At 37.2% G+C, this 19,757-nt stretch overlaps 1 protein-coding gene across 1 annotated transcript in view; it reads right to left on the reverse strand.

Moving 5' to 3' along the window:
- Positions 1 to 6,005: 6,005 nt before the first annotated feature.
- The window catches only part of GPR63 (G protein-coupled receptor 63), a 50,933-nt gene continuing 37,181 nt past the window's right edge, over positions 6,006 to 19,757 (reverse strand). Inside the window, exon 2 of the mRNA XM_012661875.1 lies at positions 6,006 to 7,858. Coding sequence (XP_012517329.1) covers positions 6,452 to 7,711 — 1,260 coding nt within the window. The 5' untranslated portion in view covers positions 7,712 to 7,858 and the 3' untranslated portion in view covers positions 6,006 to 6,451. The remainder of the gene's footprint in view (positions 7,859 to 19,757) is intronic.

The following is a 19,757-nucleotide window of genomic DNA, read 5'->3' on the forward strand; positions in this document are numbered from 1 at the left end:
GAACACAGCTAGAAAAAGGGAAATATTGTGGATTAAAATAGATAAAAGTGTATTTTGACCACAACAAGTAGGCAAAAAATGGCACCCATTATTATTTTATTATTGTATTTTTATGTTTAGTGTTAATATTGTTATAATTACAAATACTTTCAAATTCCTTAGAAGAAAAGTATCACCTCTGACAAGTATCACAGATAATGAAAGTTTATATAGAAAGGACATTGATTTATATAATCATCTGATCAATTGATTACTACTACCTTTCTCAAAATAGATAAAGTGAAAAAGAAAAATATGGTGCCCTGTGATTATGCATGTTTGAATATAATGCAGTCGATGTGTATCCCATACTCTACAACAAGTTTAATTTGGTCATTTTTTTAACCTCTCACTTATTCAACACTAAGATTTATGTGATTGAATTTTTGGACCACCGCCTCCAGCATCATAGAAAGATTTTATTTCATATAGTATTTTAAATTTGGAAATAAACACTGGAATGGTCTTTTGATGAGTCAATTTGGCTAGACTATAGCCCCATCAAACACTAATCTAAGTGTTGCTGTGAAGGTTATTTTGAAGATGTGATTAAAGTCTATAATCAGTCCACATTAACTAAGGGAGATTAGCCTAGATAATCTGAGTGGGCCTGATTCAATCTGTTGATAGGCCTTAGGAGCAGAGCTGAGGCCTCCTTGAGGAAGAAGAAATTACACCTGTGGACAACACCTGCAGTCTGGGCCCGAGAGTTCTAATCTTCCCTTCCTGAAGGCCTGTCCCAGATTTCAGACTTGCCTAACCAGCCCTACAATCTTGTAAGCCAATTCTTAGCAATAAATATCTCCTACTAATTCTGCTTCTCTGGCTAAACCTTGACTGATACGGCCATGAAATATTTATTTTTTCTTTTTTGCATTAAATCTAATTGTGCCTTGATATTTAAGAGAGAAGGAAATTGCTCCACAAGGGTTCTCTTTATTATGGATGAATTGAGTGGGGCTCATTATTTTCATAGATGTGAATATGCTTTTAATTCAACATGTTACTTTATTTTGCTATAGCTTTCTTACCTTTCCATTTCAGAAGGAAATATCAAGTATAGATCCAATGACAACCTTCTTTTGTAAATCAACCTTCTTTTGTAACCTAAAAAGAACTATATTTAGCTATTGCATATGTATGAAAAAGAAAAGAAAACCCTCATGTTTAACTAGCACAAAATTGAAACCCTTATATATAAATAAAAGATGTTTCCTATGGATTTATAAGTGAATTTTAAAAGGCCTTAGATTTTAGAAATGGAATTGCAATATGAAATCATTTCAGCAAAGAGAAGCAGACATTGTCATAGCTTGGCCAACTAACAATCTAATTTTAAATGATTCAGCAGTAAAATTTTTGTAACTTTCCTAGACAGAATTTCTTAAAACTCTTTCTCAATACTAATAGTTTTTTGTCAAGTTTCATTTCATCCTGAACTAATCTGAGAACTTCTAAAACTAACATATAGTTACATGCACATAGGCTTTGAGAGCTAATTTGAAAATATTTAATAAGAACCCAAAGGAAACAGGATTTGAAACTAACTTTGGATTTTAATTTAACAGAAATTATTATGCATGACAAACTTTTCTAAGATGAGATGCAATAGTCCTTTAAAAAAAAAAAACTCCACTTTAGAAATCTTAAACATTTATTCATTTTCTTATTGGGAGCTCAATCTTGGTTGTAATAAGAATATGCACAAATAACCATACTTTTTGATATTTAATATTACAACCCAAAATTCAAGGTTGGTTTGTTTTCATTCAGGTCAGGTACTATTATAAAATAAATTAATTTTAATTACAAAGGACTAGTACCAATAGATATCTAAGAAATTTATTAACATTTACCTGCAATAACAAACATGTGCTTTGATATTTTTAGCTATTATTATAAAAGCTGAGTTTTCAACGAAGGCAGTTTAGCAGTACTATGGTTGACTAACTAAGAATCATAGTAGAATAAAATGTCAAGCAAGTGAAAACTTTTCTGTGACAAATATATAAATATTTTCATGTAAACAAAAGCAAAGATCAAGAAAAAATTAAATTAAATAGGTTTATCAGCAACAGCAATACATAGATTAAAAAGGTTATTTTATTTTACTTCATGCTTCCATTGAACACAACTGGCATAAGCAGAGCAGTAGGAATTAGATGAATCTTTACATGTTCCTCATACTCTTCAGGGATTACATACAATAAAGACATCTCTCTAGGAGAAAAGAAAATATTAGACTAATTAGACTTCTGAAAGTCATGACTTTCAATTAAGTCACTCTTTTTGCTCTACTGTGAAACTTTATGGTTTATAAGAATTTTGCCAGTTGAAAGAAAGTAAAGCTAACACTGGCAAGATCCAGCACAAACACAGGTGACAGCAAAGAGGCTCAATGATATGTAGATTTTCCTCGCAATGTAGATTACCCATGCCTAGGAGATAATGGCCTCTAACACAAAACAAACATTTTGGGATAAAACAGACAGTATTTAAATAGATGTCTTTTCTACACTTCTTGAAGTGTGTCTCAGGGACCACCTGAGCCAGAATCAGGCAGAACGCTTGACAAAATAAAAATGTACATTCCTGGGCCCAGTGGAAGACCCTCTGGGGGCCCAGGAATCTGTACTGTTTAGCTCCCCTGGGGATAACTAAACACATGTTAAAGTTTAAATAATACTACTCCATACTATTAATATTTGGGATTTCTCTTGACTCTTTTGACCACAAATATTTTATTATCTCTTTCATGCTTCCTACTTATAAGCCAGAAGGAAAAGCAAAAATCAACAACCAAAAAAACCCATTTCTGATTATTTCAGTCAGCAGTGAGAATTAGTAGTGGTATTTTTTTCCCCTCAAGAGAATATGGGGACTAGGCAACATATGATTTTTGCACTTAATTTCTTGAAGGTGCACCATAGTACTTGTTTTTTAAAGCTTTCAAAATGTATATGCAATAAAAATGTCCAAAATGATGTGTAAACTGTCATCTCATCAAGATTATCCAGTGTAAAGAGAACTGCTGTTCAGCACTGTTGCTGAATTCTCACAAAGGCCCCTCGCAGTCTTCTTTCACCAACACAGAGCACCTTAGCAGGCACCCAGAGCTCTCACCAAATGGAGCATTGCTTACTAAGCAGCATAGAAGTACCTAAAGACTGCCCATAAAATAACAAAGAAACAAAGCTCAGTTTGAACTCCAGCCACAAAAGGAGTCTTACGACCTATCAGTATGTAAGATGAATACAGATCATGCTGACTTTCCTCAGAGAAAATCTAATCAAAAATATTCCTATTGAAATCCAGTTTATAGTGAAAATGGAAAGCATAATATATTTCAACGTGCTACTACTATCTACTACAGTGCTTATGTCCTATAAAATCCCTATGGACAAAAACAATTTTACCTGTGAATAATATAAATTAGAAATTAAAGAGGTAGGTGACTATCATCTGATGATGATCCCAAAACAACATGTTGAATAATATACTTGAGTCCCAAAAGAGCTCTTTAACTGGACAAGGAGTTCTAACACCGCTGCAACTTTCCCAGGTCTTTCGTGATGTCATCAGTCTTCCAACGGCCTAATTCCAGATACTGTGCCACGAGCTCTTCAGACATTCAATTTTAAGAAATAGCTAATGAAGTAAAATGTAAAGAAGTAATACTGGAGACCAAAGAGTGATGCTGAAGCCAGCTGGGCTCTTCAAAAATCCATACTCTCATTTGTAAAAAAGCACATTAGAGTCGTACAGGACCTTAGAGATTCATCTGATCCAACTCTCTGGGTTTACAACTAAAGAGAGAGAGGCTTATTTTTTTCACTGGCTCACAAAGCACTAAAATTCTGAAAAGATGCTATAAATCCATAGTTAACTTACCTATTTAGCCCATGATGTGGCCAAGAGGCTACAATTTCAGCCCTTATGGCCTTAGTCTGCAGCCCTATCCCTATGGGCTGTTTTATGAAGTGGGCCAGTGGTGACCAGGCCCTGGATGCACCTGGGGGGCAGATAGTCAGTAAGAGAAAAATAATTTGAAACTAAAGTGTCGCTCCATGAATTAATATCAAACGTGTTTGGGGACAGGATTTGTCTTAAGAGTTTTGCAGAGCTTTGCCCTGAAGGAATATGTGAACGTGTTGGTTCGCATTTTGAATGCTGTTACACTTGGAAGGGCGTCTCTGAAAGACAGTAGCGGCTGTATCCCACAAGGCGCCGCGTTTCTCAGACCTAAAGGTTTGGATTTGCTTTATAAAGCACAAGTGAATCTGTTAAAAACTACAGGCTGAGAGCTGACAGTGGAGTGCCCCCCAGAATAGACAGCTGCCCGAATGGCTAGAAGCAAAGCTCTTGTTTAAACCATTCTAGACTACCTGTCTCCATTCACAATAACCTAATAAACATGGAGCCAACATATCTCTGTTTAACCCCTCTGTTAAATGATAAACTTACCTTAGAACTTAGAAGTTAACCTTTGAAAGATTTTGTAACTGTTTGCTCACATAGACAGAATTAGTTAAAGAATCTGTAGAAGTCTTCTGTAGAAGCCTTTTGAAAATCTGTTAACCTGAAAGGAATTACCTGCTGTTATGTAAATCTGTTACCCCTAGCACTTATTCACTATTCCCTATAAGTTACCATGTAAGACCTCATTCGGGGCTTTTTGAGACCCACGGAGAAGGTCTAGGCCCCCTGAGACCCTGCTTTGCCTATAATCTTTATAAACTTATAAAACTGTATCTTTGTCTCAGTGTATTCTTTTATTTCTTCCATTTTCCATTTTTCTCTATTATTTTCTTATCCCTTGCAACTCTACCAAAGGGACCCGGTTTTTTGCTGGGAGCTTAGCTACCTTCCCGCACTGAAGACCTGCCTTATTGAAACTTGCTTTCAGCTCAGACCAGGGTTGATTTTCCCTACTTTGTATGAGATACACCTCGGAGCATGGTCACAAACTCTATCTCTTTTAGGGCAAGCACTGGGGCAATAACACTGTTCTGCCCAGAACATTTAGAACTAATGCAAATGGACAACTGGAAACCTCCAAACCCACAGGACAAGGCCTAGATACAGCTGCATTTCTCAATAACTGTCAGTCACTCGTTTTGCAAATCAAAAAATTCACCTTGTTTCCTTTATAGCCTTATTTATCTAAGGTGTTTTAAGTTCCACTTTAAAAGGTGGCTGTGATCTTATTTTTTCTTTTCCATTTTCCAGACTTTCTGTAGTGATTTCATATTGCTTTTGGTAATAAGAAAATAAAGCTATTTTTAAAAAGAAGGTTATAGTCTAAAAAAAGTTAAAGGATACAGACTTTCCTCTTGACTATGAAACATCTAAACTGAATGAGGTGTCTGTGTGGCACAGTAGAACAGCACAGTCTCAGGATTCTGACAGATTTTTGGATCCCAGCTCTACCACTAACCTTAGGCAGGATTTTAGTCTCTCTGAGACTTGCTTTCTTCATCTGTAAAAGGGAAAAATATAATACCTACCTCACAGGATCCTGTGAGGATAAAATGATGCACAGTGCCTGGCACGTGGTAGGTGTCCATAAATGGCAGCACCTCTCCCTACACCAGGCAAGAGCCCTTGAGTCAAAGGAATTGCCACAGCCTGCCCCAGCCACCCTCCTCACTGCATTCCCCTTTTAAATTTGCAAGAGTATTGTCTCCTCCATTTTGCCCTATTGCTCTGAAGAGTTGCAATTGTGCTTAGAAAAATTTCTACAGTTCTATGACCTCTCCTTTAAAACTGTACGTGCAGATACATTTTTAAAAAAACTATCTTCCCAGAATGATAATGCACATGTTTTCTAAAGCACAACATGTCATATATAAAAACAATTCTGAAAAATATGACTGCATTAATTTGTACATTGTTTCTTAAAGTGCACCAAAGTAAATAGTAATGACCTTCAAAATGTCACTAACCCCCTTGGGTTATTTTTTCTTAATAAAACTAAATATTTATCGACTGAGATGTATGGGTTTTTGGCTCCAATGTGATGGCAAAAAGCAGCAGTGTCTTCCAGGAAAAAAAAAAAAAAAACGAATTGATAAAATCAACTAAGCATATCTTAGCAGCATACAGAACACCTACAATTCAATGTAACCACAGGCTCAATTAAGCATAATTCTGATTCCTACTACAAAAACAAAATCAATTTAAAAAAAAAACCTCTCCACTTTTCTTGAACGCTGGAGGTAAAATTTGTGATTATTTTCCTATTGTGTATGCTTGGTAACAAAACCATAACTAATTACCATTCTTTCTTTACACTGCAGACACATACACAAACCCTATAAAAAACAATAAATGTAAGTGGAGAAGCTATGTGAAGAAAATTCAAAGTCAATAAACAACAACCATCACCCAAAATGTCAGATAGCTCCAATATTCACACCACCGTCCGATGTTCCCCACACACGTATACGGCACTGGGGCGTATCCGTCGCTTTGTGTGGCCAGGGAGCTGCGGCAAAAACTTGAAGGACTTAGGCATCATGTCCAGGCAAGCGTCCTGGAATTTCTTAATTCTCCAGTAGTAGATCAGTGGGTTCAATGCAGACTTGAGGTAGCAGAGCCAGAGTAGCCAGGTGCTAATCTCAAAAAAGTTGTGCTTATAGTAAAAGTGCTTACTGAACGTTGCCACAAGGCTGTAAGTGGTGAATGGGGCCCAGCAGACAATGAAGACAGCAAAGAGAATCAAAATGGTGGTGAAGGCACGTGTTTTAAAGCCCATGTCAATGCTCACCTGGAAGGGTCTTTGTAGACTCATGAGACCCAGTTTGCTGGCCTGGCTTAGGCATATACCTTCAGGGTAGCTATGGATCCTCAAGGCATTGTGCCGAAGGGTGTTGAGTATGCCCATAAATGAATACAGTATTACCAGGAACGGTATGAAGAAAGAAATGAGAGAAATCAAAATCACATAAGCCTGGTAACCTGGATTGGTTGTGTACCCAAACACACACTGGGGGGCTCGGGAAGGTATCTGCAGGTCAGGGTTTCCTACAGCCAAAGGGAAAGCTACACAAAAGGAAGTTGCCCAAGAAACTGCAATCAGAACCTTAGCCCTATATGGATTTAGCTTATCCTGCCTCTGGACTATAATAAGAAACCTATCGATGCTAATGATGAGCAGGATGGCTACTCCCTCTATCACAAACAACCAGAAAAACATAGCAGATACTCTACAGAAGAATTTCCCGAAAATCCATCTGGTAGTAAGAATAGTTACCAGGGCAAAAGGCATGTTTAGCACTGCAAGCAACATGTCTGCAAAAGCAAGGCTGGCAAGGAGGATGTTAATTGCAGATCGCATGGCAGCTTTTTGGTAAACCATGAGGCAAACTACCAAGTTCCCAAGAAAAGACACAAACAGAATAAATATCATTATAGCAGAAAGGATGATCTGGAGGGGGAGGTTTAGGCTCTTAAAAACTGCTGGTGTTGGGGTCATAGCTGTGCTATTCGCTGTCAAGGAACTCAAACCAGTGGGAGCCATGGTTTCAAAACTATATCGAAGCAGCGGACTGATGTTGGGATGCTGGAATGGTGAAGGGACAGTAATATTCATGTAGGTGTTTTCAAAGACTACAAACGTCGTGTTGGATGCCCCAGAATGGGACGCAGTCAACACTGCAGAGATGACCATGATTTCGGCAGGATGGAAGATGCAGGCAGAGATGCAGGCGTTCTTCAAGCTTTTCAACACAGAGCAGTATCAGGTTCCATTGATGGGCTTGGAAACACATTCTGGAAAATGGACAATAAGTTCCATCTTCCACAGGAGTCCTTTTGCCTGAAAACAAAATCGAACACAAAAAGGAAATGAGAAATGAGATTTATAAATCGTGACATTTGACTTCTTACCTTTCATCATGAAGGATCAGTTTGCTCTTTTTAACCCTCTCTACCATACTTGTCTCTCTCTACACTCCCGTCTTTCTTTCCAGGACTGCCTTTAAGAATAAGGAAAATACTGATTTATTTGTTCAAAGTACCAATTTTACTACTTACTCTAATTTTTATGGTTTAACTTCTTTGCCCCTAATAGATTTTATTCATTCTCACATTTTCATTTTGCAAGGCAAAACATACCTGGATAAGATGTCGCACTAAGCCAGTGGCTCTCAAACTTAACCACAAAGGGGCCAATGGGGAGGGAGCAGTAGTAGTTGGAAGGCTTTATGCCATAATCACCAGCAGCCTTTTTAGAACTACTCTAAATATAGATATAATTCAGAGTAAAGCCTACACTTGCTACATAAATCAGCCTCAATACACGTGTACCTCTAGAGAAAAATTAAATAGACAAATGTCTACCTTAAGCCTAATGTAACAGATAAAATTGTGTCTGACCAAGTAAACAACATATTGCCATCCAGCAATAGTACACACTTTAAAATATTTACTTTCTCTGACCGTGTTGATGAACAAAAACAAAAATGGAATGGAGCCAAAGCAAAACCATAATTTAAAACGTGCTTTTTAAGTTGTTATATTTACAAATATAGTCATAATATCTTTTCTGTGATCAAAACCTCCCATTACTATAAAAACTTCCAAGTCAATTTATTCAATTATTTACTCATCAAATATTTAACAACCTACTATGTGCCAGGCACTAAAGAGAAAAAGGTGAGCAAATGGTTCCTCGATTTCTGGTTAAAAATGGCAGACTGACCATTGACACTACATCCCCAAAATCACACTGAGATGATAAAGGGATTTTTCTTTTAACAAAATGTATAAACCCAAAAGGACAAGAGGTATGAATGAAAGACAGATCAGTAGACATGGAATTTTTTCTTTAATGTTTTAAGGCAAAAAGCAGCTGGTGTTGCGGTAACTGACTTAAAGAAAGCAGAACAGAGAACAATTTATCCAGGGAAATATGCTTTAAAGAAATTGAAACACCCTGTAGATCCCCGGAGAAGCTTCTGGATACCAGTAACCACAGAAAGTGTGGGAGGAGCTGAAAACTGGAAAACTGACTGACAATCAGAGCCATTGGAACCCCACTCCGCACCTAGTTCTCCCCTCCTCTGGAACAATCACATGAAAGCATACACCCCCATTCCGGTAGCCCAAGTCTGTGGCACAATTGAACCTGACAAGCACCAAACTCAAAAATACCAGTGCAGGGCTCAAAACAAGGGGACTGAGTAAATGCACATTCAGCTTGAGAACCTAGTTCCTTTTTCCAACCTATTCCCAGGCTGCCAGAAGCTGGGCATATATTGCCCATGCAGAAGACTGAAGGGCTCGTCTTTTTCAGTAACTAAACAGCCCCAAAAGAGAAAAACACTAGATACTAACATTTGATGGCATCCCAAGAAAAATGCCAGCTTGGTGCTCAGTCACCCTGTATACTGAAGCCCACCCACTGCCAAATCCAGCCTGTGAACACAGACCTTCTAACCAACTTTTCAGTGTGTACTAAATATAAATGGTCAATTTCCCTAAGATACAGTCTACAAAGGGATTAAACAAAAGCAATTTTGTAGTTAAACATTAAGAAAAAGAACTTGAATTTAAAATATCAGGAAACTACTTAAAAGTGTGCATAGACTTAATAATGCCTTTGCCCCATATCTGTACAGTGCTCTTCATTCATTGTACTCTTGGCTCACGGGAATATAAATATTCCTTGGCCTTTGTCCTTTTCTTATTGAGAAGTATAACAACCAAAGCAGTGCTTTTGAATCTCACAGTAACAAGGTTAAAAGAGTCTTTCCTCTCAGGACTTCTCATCAAATACCACTGTGACCTGAAGTTTCTTAGAATTTTATATAAGATTAAACAAAAATTTTATACTTAAAATTTGTATTTCCAAAGGAATGGGACAGTGGCAGCATGAGAAAAGCAGACAATTAGCTCAGGTTGGTATTGATAATAATTACACAACAGTCCTAACATTAAATCTAATCTAGACTAGTCTTTATTTGCCATTGTTGGAAATGCTTACCACATTTTTCAACTAAGAAAAACTTAAAATTATATGTTATATGTAAATGCGTACATCAATGATATATTCACACATATACACTCATCCCAGAACTCATGCCATGGTTAGCCTATCAGTTCTGAAAGGCAGAGTTAGAACACACAAACTTAGTAGATTTCCTCGCTGGTTCCCTATCTATGGAGCAAGGGCTATAATGGTAGGAAAGGTCAAGTGCAAACCGTAGAACTACCTCTAACTATGAAAATAGTAAACCAAAAGCAACACTTCATTCCTGCAGAGACTGCAGAGATTAGCATTACCATCAAGAACTTGGAGGACGAAGGTGATCATTCCTACCACATTCTCATTCAAGTTGCCTATTTGGTCTTACAGAAAACAGATGGATTTTGGAGAGTGCAGCTGCTGTATCAGATGTGGTTTCATTGCTGAAGCAAATCAACATATTCCCTGGCATCTGGTATACAACTATTGATCTGTCAAATTCTGTTTTTCTCTATATGTGTTATCTAAAGCAGTTTGCCTCTAGATGGCACCTTACTGTCCTACTTCAGGGCTCTATCAACACTCCAGCACATTGTCAGAATCTAGTCCTCAGGAAACTTGGTTGTCCCTCTATCCCATAGAATGTCACGCTGGCTGAACAGTAAGTAATAACTACCTTTATACACCTTTGTAAGGTACATGTGTGCCAGAGGGTGGGGAAACATTCCTACAATCCAGAGGCTGCCATCTCTGTAAATTTTCTAGGCGTCTAGCAGTATGTCAAGATATCACTTCTGATAGCTGGGTCCTCTTACCACTAAAGAAGAGACACAGAACATAGTAGGCTTTTTTGGATTTTGGAGGCAACATACATCTCATTTTGGTATGTTATTCTGACCCATTTATCAAGTAGCTTGAAAAGCTGCCAGGTTTGAGTAAAAAGTAATAATAAGGGAAGGCTCAGCAGCAGGTCCAGGCTACTATGAAAGCTGCTCTGCCACTTGGACTGTATGAGCCAAAAGATTTACTGGTGTTCTAAGTGGCAGACAGGGATGCTATATGGCATTTGGCAGGCCCCTTAAAGGTGAATCATAGCACAGACCTTTAGGATTTTGGAACAAAGCTATACAACATGAGTGTTCCACATAAACTTGGTATTGTCTGACCTTCTGAAGCTATAGAGCTGGGGTGTGTATAGAGTATTGCAACTTTAAGCAGAAGTGGTACATATGAAATCAGGCCTGGCAGGTCCTCAAGACACAGTTAAGCAACATGAACAAGCAGCCCAGATTCCCATAGCTCCTACTCTTGCTATAATGATCCTCTCTTTAAACTTTACCTATGGTTTCACTGAGAGGAGTTTCTTATGGCTGGTTAACTAAAGAAGAAAAAAATTAGGCCTGATTTACAGATGGTTCTACATGATATGTTGGTGCCACCCAAGGGTGAAGAGTTATAGCACATCAGCCCCATTCAGGAGCCTGAAGGACAAGGGCAAATCTTTTGGTGAGCAAAACTTCGAATGGTATACCTGGTCATTTAGAAGAAGACATGCCAGAGGGACAGAACTACATTCATTCATGGACAGTGGCTCATGGTTTCGCTGGCTGGTCATGCAAATGCTCACCAAATAGCAACCTCAGAGAGAAGGAACTTGATAATCAGGTAGATGAGATGAGCCACTCTATGGAGATCAATCAACTTTTTTCTCCACTCCTGTCCTTCTTTAAAGGGCTTATGAACAAAGTGGCCATGGCAGAAGGGATGGAGGTTGTACATGGGCTCAGCAACATGGACTTCCACCTATCCAAACCAATCTTGCTGTAGCCACTGAGCACTCAACCTGGCAACATAGAGACCAAAACCCAACTTCTGGAATATACTAATAGCATCATCTCCTGGGGACACCAGACAGCTACCTGGTGACAGGCTGATTACATGTATGACTTCCATTATTGGAGACTTTGTTCTGATTGGCATACATCTGTATCCTGGATAATTTTATCAAATTAAACTGTCAAGTATAATATCAGTATGTTTTGTATCCTGTGACTCCCTTCTTTCACACAATATCGTACATGTATCAGAGAAAAATAATCAGAAAGCTAATAATCGCGTGCACTATAGCATACACATATGGAATAAAAACAGTGGGAACCTAAAACACTCAGAATTTTGTTGTGTAGGTACCCAGAATCACAAAGGAACAGACGTGGCAAGATAGTCAGTACTCACAGGGGCAATGTGTATTCTTAAAGAGAATAACCTCTTTTCTCTTGAGTTTTGTTAGGGAGTATAATACCAAAGAACTGTCTTAAGTTCTTTGAATATATAGTAGCTTTTTAAAATTTCACAGCAACTCTATGAGATTATTACTGTTATAATCCCCATTTTAAGGATGATGAAACTCATGCACAGAAAGGTCGAATACCTTGCCCACAGCCACACAACTAATAATGGGTAAAGCTGAGATTTAAACCCAGGAAGTCTGCTCTTAGCCACTATACTATCCTGTACAACTGAGAATAATGTACAGAAATGTCACTGGTATGAGAAAAACATAACACCTAGTTTGTTTTCTTTTACATATCACACATATTTTCAAAAACATATTACTAAATTTAAAAAGCAATTATAAGAAATAGAGGAATGACTAGGAAATAAATCAGGGTTATGTCTATATTTTTATGAGGATATTCATGGAAATGTAGGGCTCTATGCCTTGATTACAAAAGTCTAGGTCTGCCAAGAAATACGTGACACATGGAATCCAAATATGCATGGAAAATTCAAATACTTTTTTTCCCAAAAAATGAGATTCAGTAAAAAGGAATCTTAACAGTGCTGAATTTGTTCAGTGTTTCCCAGTGTAGATGGTAACAATAACTGGTTAAAAAGAAAAAAAAAATATAATAAAGCTCCAAAGTAATGAGATTAATTTTCACATATGGTCTCTAAAATCAGAATGACCACCTTGTAATCACAACCTCACATAACACAAACATACTGAGAAAGTGAAAATTCTAAAATCCTAATAGAAGTGAGTATTTAGTAAGTCGAATGAAAGATTTCTTCATGCAAATTCATTGAGTGCCCCAAAGGATTTCCTGAGGCTGCAGTAATATACATGCTAGCTGTTTTTCAGAAGAGTTCACAGGCTGAAGTGCTGGGGGCTTCCATCAAACTCTGCAAAGCAGCCCTCCTCAAAACTGGAACTGCAGAGAAAAGGAGCAAAAAGTGGGACACCTGCATTGAACTCCAGTCAACTAAACAGGGTCAGCTTCTTTATCTCTTCCTGTCAAGAGAAGGGCGAGTTCTTCAAGATAGTTTTCTTCTCTTTCCTTTCCACTCCTTTCTTTTTCTTTTTCTCTTCTGTTTTCTTTTTGCTGAATCTCTCCCTAAAAATTTTCAAAGCCAACCTCCATGTCCAATCTCAGATAAGAGACCATCCTTGGCTCCAACCGACATGCTGGAGTATACTGGCTTTGCCAGCCCATTAGGATCGTTGTCTCTCCTACCACTTCCATCTCTATCCCCTCTAGGAGAGTCCTGCTATCCTTGCCTCACCAGTTTGGGGCCCCAAGTGGCCCAATATTCAGAGTGCATGCTAACTACCTCTATGGCTCGGATTGCAAATCCTACAGAAAAGACAGGAGCACCACACTATAGCCCATAGCCTTAGAAAGAAACTCATTATAAGAAATTTTGCCTTGATGTTAAAATTCATTAGGCTGGTAATACATATACATATTATGTGTACGTATAATCAAAAATCCTTTCATGGTTCAATAAATATTTTCTTCTCTTTACATGCAGTTTGATTTGAATAATTTTCTGTATTTTTCTCTTCCTTTCAAATCCATAGTAACCTACATAAAACCTAGAAACTTCCACAAATGCTAAGAAAACGTCATCTAAGCATGGCCCGCCTCAAGGCTTTCCTGACTTCATCTCACTATAAGGACGTCAAAAACAGAGAAAACATATCTGAGCAATAGTCTTGACCCTTCCATTTATTAAAAGAAATATTTGGGCAAGTCAATGAACTTCCCTGACTCTTGCATCTCAAAAATGCAGATATAAAACCCCACTATAGGGTGGTTATGAGAATTAAATAAGATAGGTGAAAGCGAATTATATAATAAACTACAAAGTGCTATCAAAGTGCAACATATTATAATCACAATCTTCTACAGACTTTCAACTATTTTATGCCATCAATATCTTTATTATACACTATTGGTAGGAGTATAAGCTAGTACAATATTTTGGAGGGTAAGCAGGCAGTGTTTTTCAACATTAAAAATAAACAATTTAAAAACAGTCTAGAATTCCATATTATAGAAATAATAGGATAAACATGCAAATAAGGATGTGCATTGCAGCATTATTTCATAGTGAAAAACTAAACCCCTTCTAAATACTCAATAAGATAACAGTTAAATGAGCACACATACTAGGAACATCAGGCAGCTATCACAAACAACAGGTTAATCTAGAGTAGTGACATCAGAGAATGTTCATCATACACTGAATGAAAAAAATAACTTGCAAGATGACATACAACACGGTCCCATTGTTATTTATGTACGTAGATACACACGTGTATGTATATATACGTGTGTGTATATATACTTGTATGTATATATGTATTGACAAACTGACAGAATAATATACACCAAATTGACAAAAAGGATTTCTTTTCTGGTATGAAATTAAGGGAGTGAAATATATTCTTATTCACTTCGGGTTTTGTAGAAATTTTTTCACATTGAACCAATACTGGTCTTTTATTATTGGCACACTTCTCCTGTTTCCTGTATAAAAGACTTTGAGGATGCGGGCTGCAATCTATCTTCTTTGTAACCTAACAGGCCTAACACGTAGCCATGCATCCTAGTGATGCTTAAAATGCAATGACCATGTATACCACCCTCTGACCATAGAGGAAAGGGTAAGAAGCAGACCATAGTCTGTAGATCCTTTCTACAACCAGGCCCAGCAAAGGACCTAGGCTCAAGGTTCTCAGGGCTCCCAGCAAGACCTCCCAACACAACTCCCTAAAGTGCTATGCTCACTGCATAAAGGTTAGCCTTGATTCCACTAATCCCAGACTGCTGGGAAGAATCGAGCAGCACCACTTTGAAAAAACTGCTGCCTAGAACTCTTCTGTCTCTTAACAAGTGAAGTAAACACATAATTGGCTATTGGTAAAGCCCAGGAGATGACTAAGGGAATAACCCAAGTGTTCCAGCAAATTCACTGCTGACATAGCAGAACAAAACAGGTAGAATTTTGAAGCATTAGCATTGGCCTTACTCAGAATTTACAGTATTGGCCTTAATCAGACTGTCTGCTTTTGTCTTGAACAAAGTGAAGTCTAAAAGAAAGAAGAAAGCTTAAGAGAAAAAGAGAAAGGAAAATTCCTGGCTTGTTGAGCATCCCTCTCCCATTCCAGGCCAGAGAATACACTTGAGGAAAAAAAGGTGTCACATCATTGTCATTTTCTGTTATTTGCCACACTCTTAGCCAAGAAGAATTTCACTTGATCCTCTCTCCACTCCTGTATTTCCTTTCATTTGGGAAGGAAATAAAATGAAAACTAAGAGAGATGTATCATATTAATACATAAATCCATATTCCTTGCCTGCATTAGGCCCTTGTTACCCGGCTAGAAATTCTAATTAAAAAAGGATATTGGTAGACAAAGGATACATCAGGATGGAAGCAAATATACTCTGACAACACTCCTGAGTTCTGTTATGAAGAAGGAAGAACCAGAAATAAAGAACCAGCCATTTCACCTCAGAAGCAACCCAAATTTCAACTTTATCTCATGAAAAACAAAAAAGGCAATCACTTTCATTGGGTAACCTGATTTACTATGAAACAGAATAGTCCACAACAAATTTATATCCCTATAACAATGTCTACCTCTTTTTGGTTGAATTCTGTTATTCTCTGGTTTATCCATAAATAGAGTAAAAGGAAGCTTTGAGCAAAGTAACCAAAAAAGAATATGCAATAATCAACTGGAGTGTTATGGGGTAGGGGAGGGCTTACTTAAAGTTATTTTTATAACGAACACATCATCATTGCATCAAAATTTCACTTATTTCCAAGGTATCTCTAACTTAAAACCTAGGCACAATAAAGATAAAGGGAAAAAATGCTGCATGCACATTTTAAATATGAACCACAAGAAGTGTTCTATTTATAATACTGTTCCATTCCTAATATATTTCTAATATCAACCAGAATATTCACCACAAAAAAGAGAACTCTTCTCACCAATGTTCAAGAGAACATTTAGTTCTTCCACAAATATTTTAAAAATTAAACTATTATGCACAAGGATTTATTTGCATTCCTATTACTTTTCCCTGTAAATACTAAGAAGAAATTAAACTAAATGTCAGCAAGCACTCTGTTTCACAGAATAACCCAAGTGACTCCTGATGACAATTAAAACTGAAACTCGAGTGGCAAAAAAGGTCAGCATTTAACAGAAAAGTAAATCAACTATAACTGAAGACTAGGAAAATGTATTTTTTAAGTGGCCTATAGAAGATTAACCTTCTGGAACCTTTCTAGAAATGCCAAAAGCAAAAGAAATGATGAGTCCCATGAGTGACAGGTTTTATTCATATTCCCTTTGTCACCTAGTTCTATTTCTTTTTGAAAAATTTTATTTTATTGATATATAATATTTTACATATGTGAGTATTTGTTACATGTTAGAATGTATAATGATTAAGTTAGAGTATTTGGGATATCCATCATATCTTGAATATTTATGATTTCTAAGTGTTAGGAACATTTCAAGTCTTCTAGCTACTTTGAAATATATAATACATTATTGCTAACTATAATCACCCTACTCTACTACTGAATATTAGAACTTACTTCTTCTAGCTAAGTGTATGTTGGTACTCATTAACCAACCTCTCCTCATTCCCCTCCACATCCTTCCTGGACTCTGGTATATATCATTACATTCTCTGCCTCCATGAGATCAACCTTTTTAGCTCACACATGTGAGTGAGAACATGTGGCATTTGTCTTTCTGTGCCTGGCTTATTTCACTTAATAATGACTTCCAGTTCCATCCATGTTGCTGCCAATGACATGATTTCATACTTTTTTATGGCCAAATAGTATTCCATTGTATACATAGAGCGTGTTTTCTTTATCCATTTTTTCCACTGAAGAACATTTAGGTTGATTCCGTATCTTTGCTTTTGTGAATAGTGCTGTGATACACAAGTGCAGGTGTCCCTTTGATGTGCTGACTCCTTTCCTTTGGGTGTATTCCCAGCAGTGGTGTTGCTGGGTCAATTTTTAGTTCTGTTTTTAGTTCTTTGAGAAATCTCCATATTGTCTTCCACAAAGATTGTACTAATTTACATATCCACCAAAAGTATAAGATTGCCTTTTCTGCATCCTTGCCAACATGTGTTATTCTTCAGCTTTTTAATAACAGCCATTCTAACTGAGGTAAGATGATATCTCATTGTGGTTTTGATTTACATTTCCCTGATGATTAGTGATGTTGAACATTTTTTTCATATACCTGCTGGCCATTTGCATGTCTTCTTTCGAGAAATGACTCAGTGGTCCTTCAGGAGCATGTTGTTTAGCTTTCATGTATTTGTACAGTTCCCAAAGTTCCATTTTTATTCCATTATAATCTGAGAAGATACTTGATATGAGTTCAATTTTTTAAAATTTGTTGAAATTCTTTTTGTGGCCTAACATCTGATCTATCCTGGAGAATTTTCCATGTACTGATAAGATGAATGTGCATTCTGTAACTGTTGGATGAAATGTTCTGTAAATGTCTGCTAGGTCCATCTGGTCTAATGTGCAGTTTAAATCCAAAGTTTCTTTCTTTATTTCTGTCTGGGTGATCTGTCTACTGCTGAGAGTGGAGTATTGAAGTCCACAACTACTATCGTGTTGGAGTCTATCTCTCCCTTTAAATCTAATATTTGCTTTACATATCTGGGTGTTCTGGTGTTGGGTGGATATATCCTCTTGCTGAATTGATCCCTTTATTGTTACATGATGACCTTCTTTATCTCCTTTTACTGTTTTTGACTTAAAGTCTGTTTTGTCTGATATAAGTATGGCGATTCCTGATCATTTTAGGTTTCCATGTGCATTTTAGGTTTCCATATCTTTCTCCATTTCTTTACTTTCAGTCTACGTGTGTCTTTATAGGTGAGATTAGCTTCTTGCGGGCATGATATAGTTGGTCATGTTTTTTTATCCATTCAGCCAGTCTGTATCTTTTAAGTGAAAAGTTTAATCTGTTTACATTCAAGGGTATTATTGATATGTGAGGGTTTATTCCTTTCATTTTATTAAATGATTTCTGGTTGATTTGAATAGCCTTTGTTCATTTCTTTCTTTCTTATTGTTTATCATTGTGGTTTGGTGGTTTTCTGTAGTGATAACATTTGAGTCTCTTCTCTTCCTTGTTTGTTTGCTCTATGATTGTTTTTCATATTTTCATGATGTTAAATCACATTTCAAGTGTAGGACTTCCTTAAGCATTTCTTGTAGGGCCCGTCTAGTGGTGATGAATTCTCTCAGCTTACACTATTGGCTTTCCTGGGTCTCAGGCCATGGGACTCGGACTGAGTTATACCACTGGGTTCCTTGGTTCTCCAAAAAAAAAAAAAAAACACATCTTGGGACTTTCAGGTCTCTATAACAGAGTGAGCCAATTCCCATGATAAATCTCCTCTTATATATCTGTAGATAGATAGAGAGATAGATATTCCCCTGATTCTGTTTCTCTAGAGAACCCTGACTAATATACCACCCCTCCACCAGTGTCCCTATGCTCAGTGACTGGATCGACACCCATTTGCTTATAGAAGCCAGAAACCTATGAGTTATCCTAGCATCTTTCCCCCTCAGCGATAATTCATTCCACCTGCCAAGGACTGTCCATTTTAACTCCCAAATATTGTTCAAGCCACTCCTCTCCAACCCCTCTGCCAACATCTTGGTCTAAACTACCAACAACTCTCATGAGGGCAGGAATTTTCACAACTGTATTCCCAGCACCTGTGACTGTATTTGTGCCACATAGTCGGTGTTCAATAAACTTTTGCTAAATGAATAAACACCTTCTGTGAACTATCCACCCAACTCCATTCCCCTTTTACCTTGTGAATTCTTATTCTTCCATTACTATTATTATTTTTATTCTTACCACTTCCCTGGCTTCTGACCAGGCCAATCCCCACCCCAATTCTAGTCTATCATGTCAATATGTACTTCTCTGTGATAATATTAGGCGAGCAGTCATTTTAGAGTTATCCATGTCATTCCTTGATTCATGCCCATGCCTTTCCCACCCTTGCTGGGGAGCAAACTCCAGGAAGGCAGAGATATGATATGTTTTATCCAGTACTGTATCCTTAAATCCAAGTGAGAGCCTGGCATATAGTATACACTCAACAAAAAGCTACTGAGTCATTAACTTAAAAAAAAATCTTGTCATCACATTCATAATCCAAGGTCTCCTTTTATTCCCTATTTTGAAACCCTTAAAAGAGTCTGTTCTACAACACTGCCTTTAGAAATGCTAAGTTTTTGATTAGGTATTGGTTTTCAATAGTTCGTTATTGAAACATTTGGTATATCTTGTCTGTGAGAAGCAAGCTACAGAGATTAGCATAGTAATAACCAGAGAATAAAAGAAATCAAGTACTTAGTGTAGTGGGAACTGACC

This window comes from Propithecus coquereli, unplaced genomic scaffold, assembly GCF_000956105.1.
Source record: "Propithecus coquereli isolate 6110/MARCELLA unplaced genomic scaffold, Pcoq_1.0 Scaffold74, whole genome shotgun sequence".
Lineage (NCBI taxonomy): Eukaryota > Metazoa > Chordata > Mammalia > Primates > Indriidae > Propithecus > Propithecus coquereli.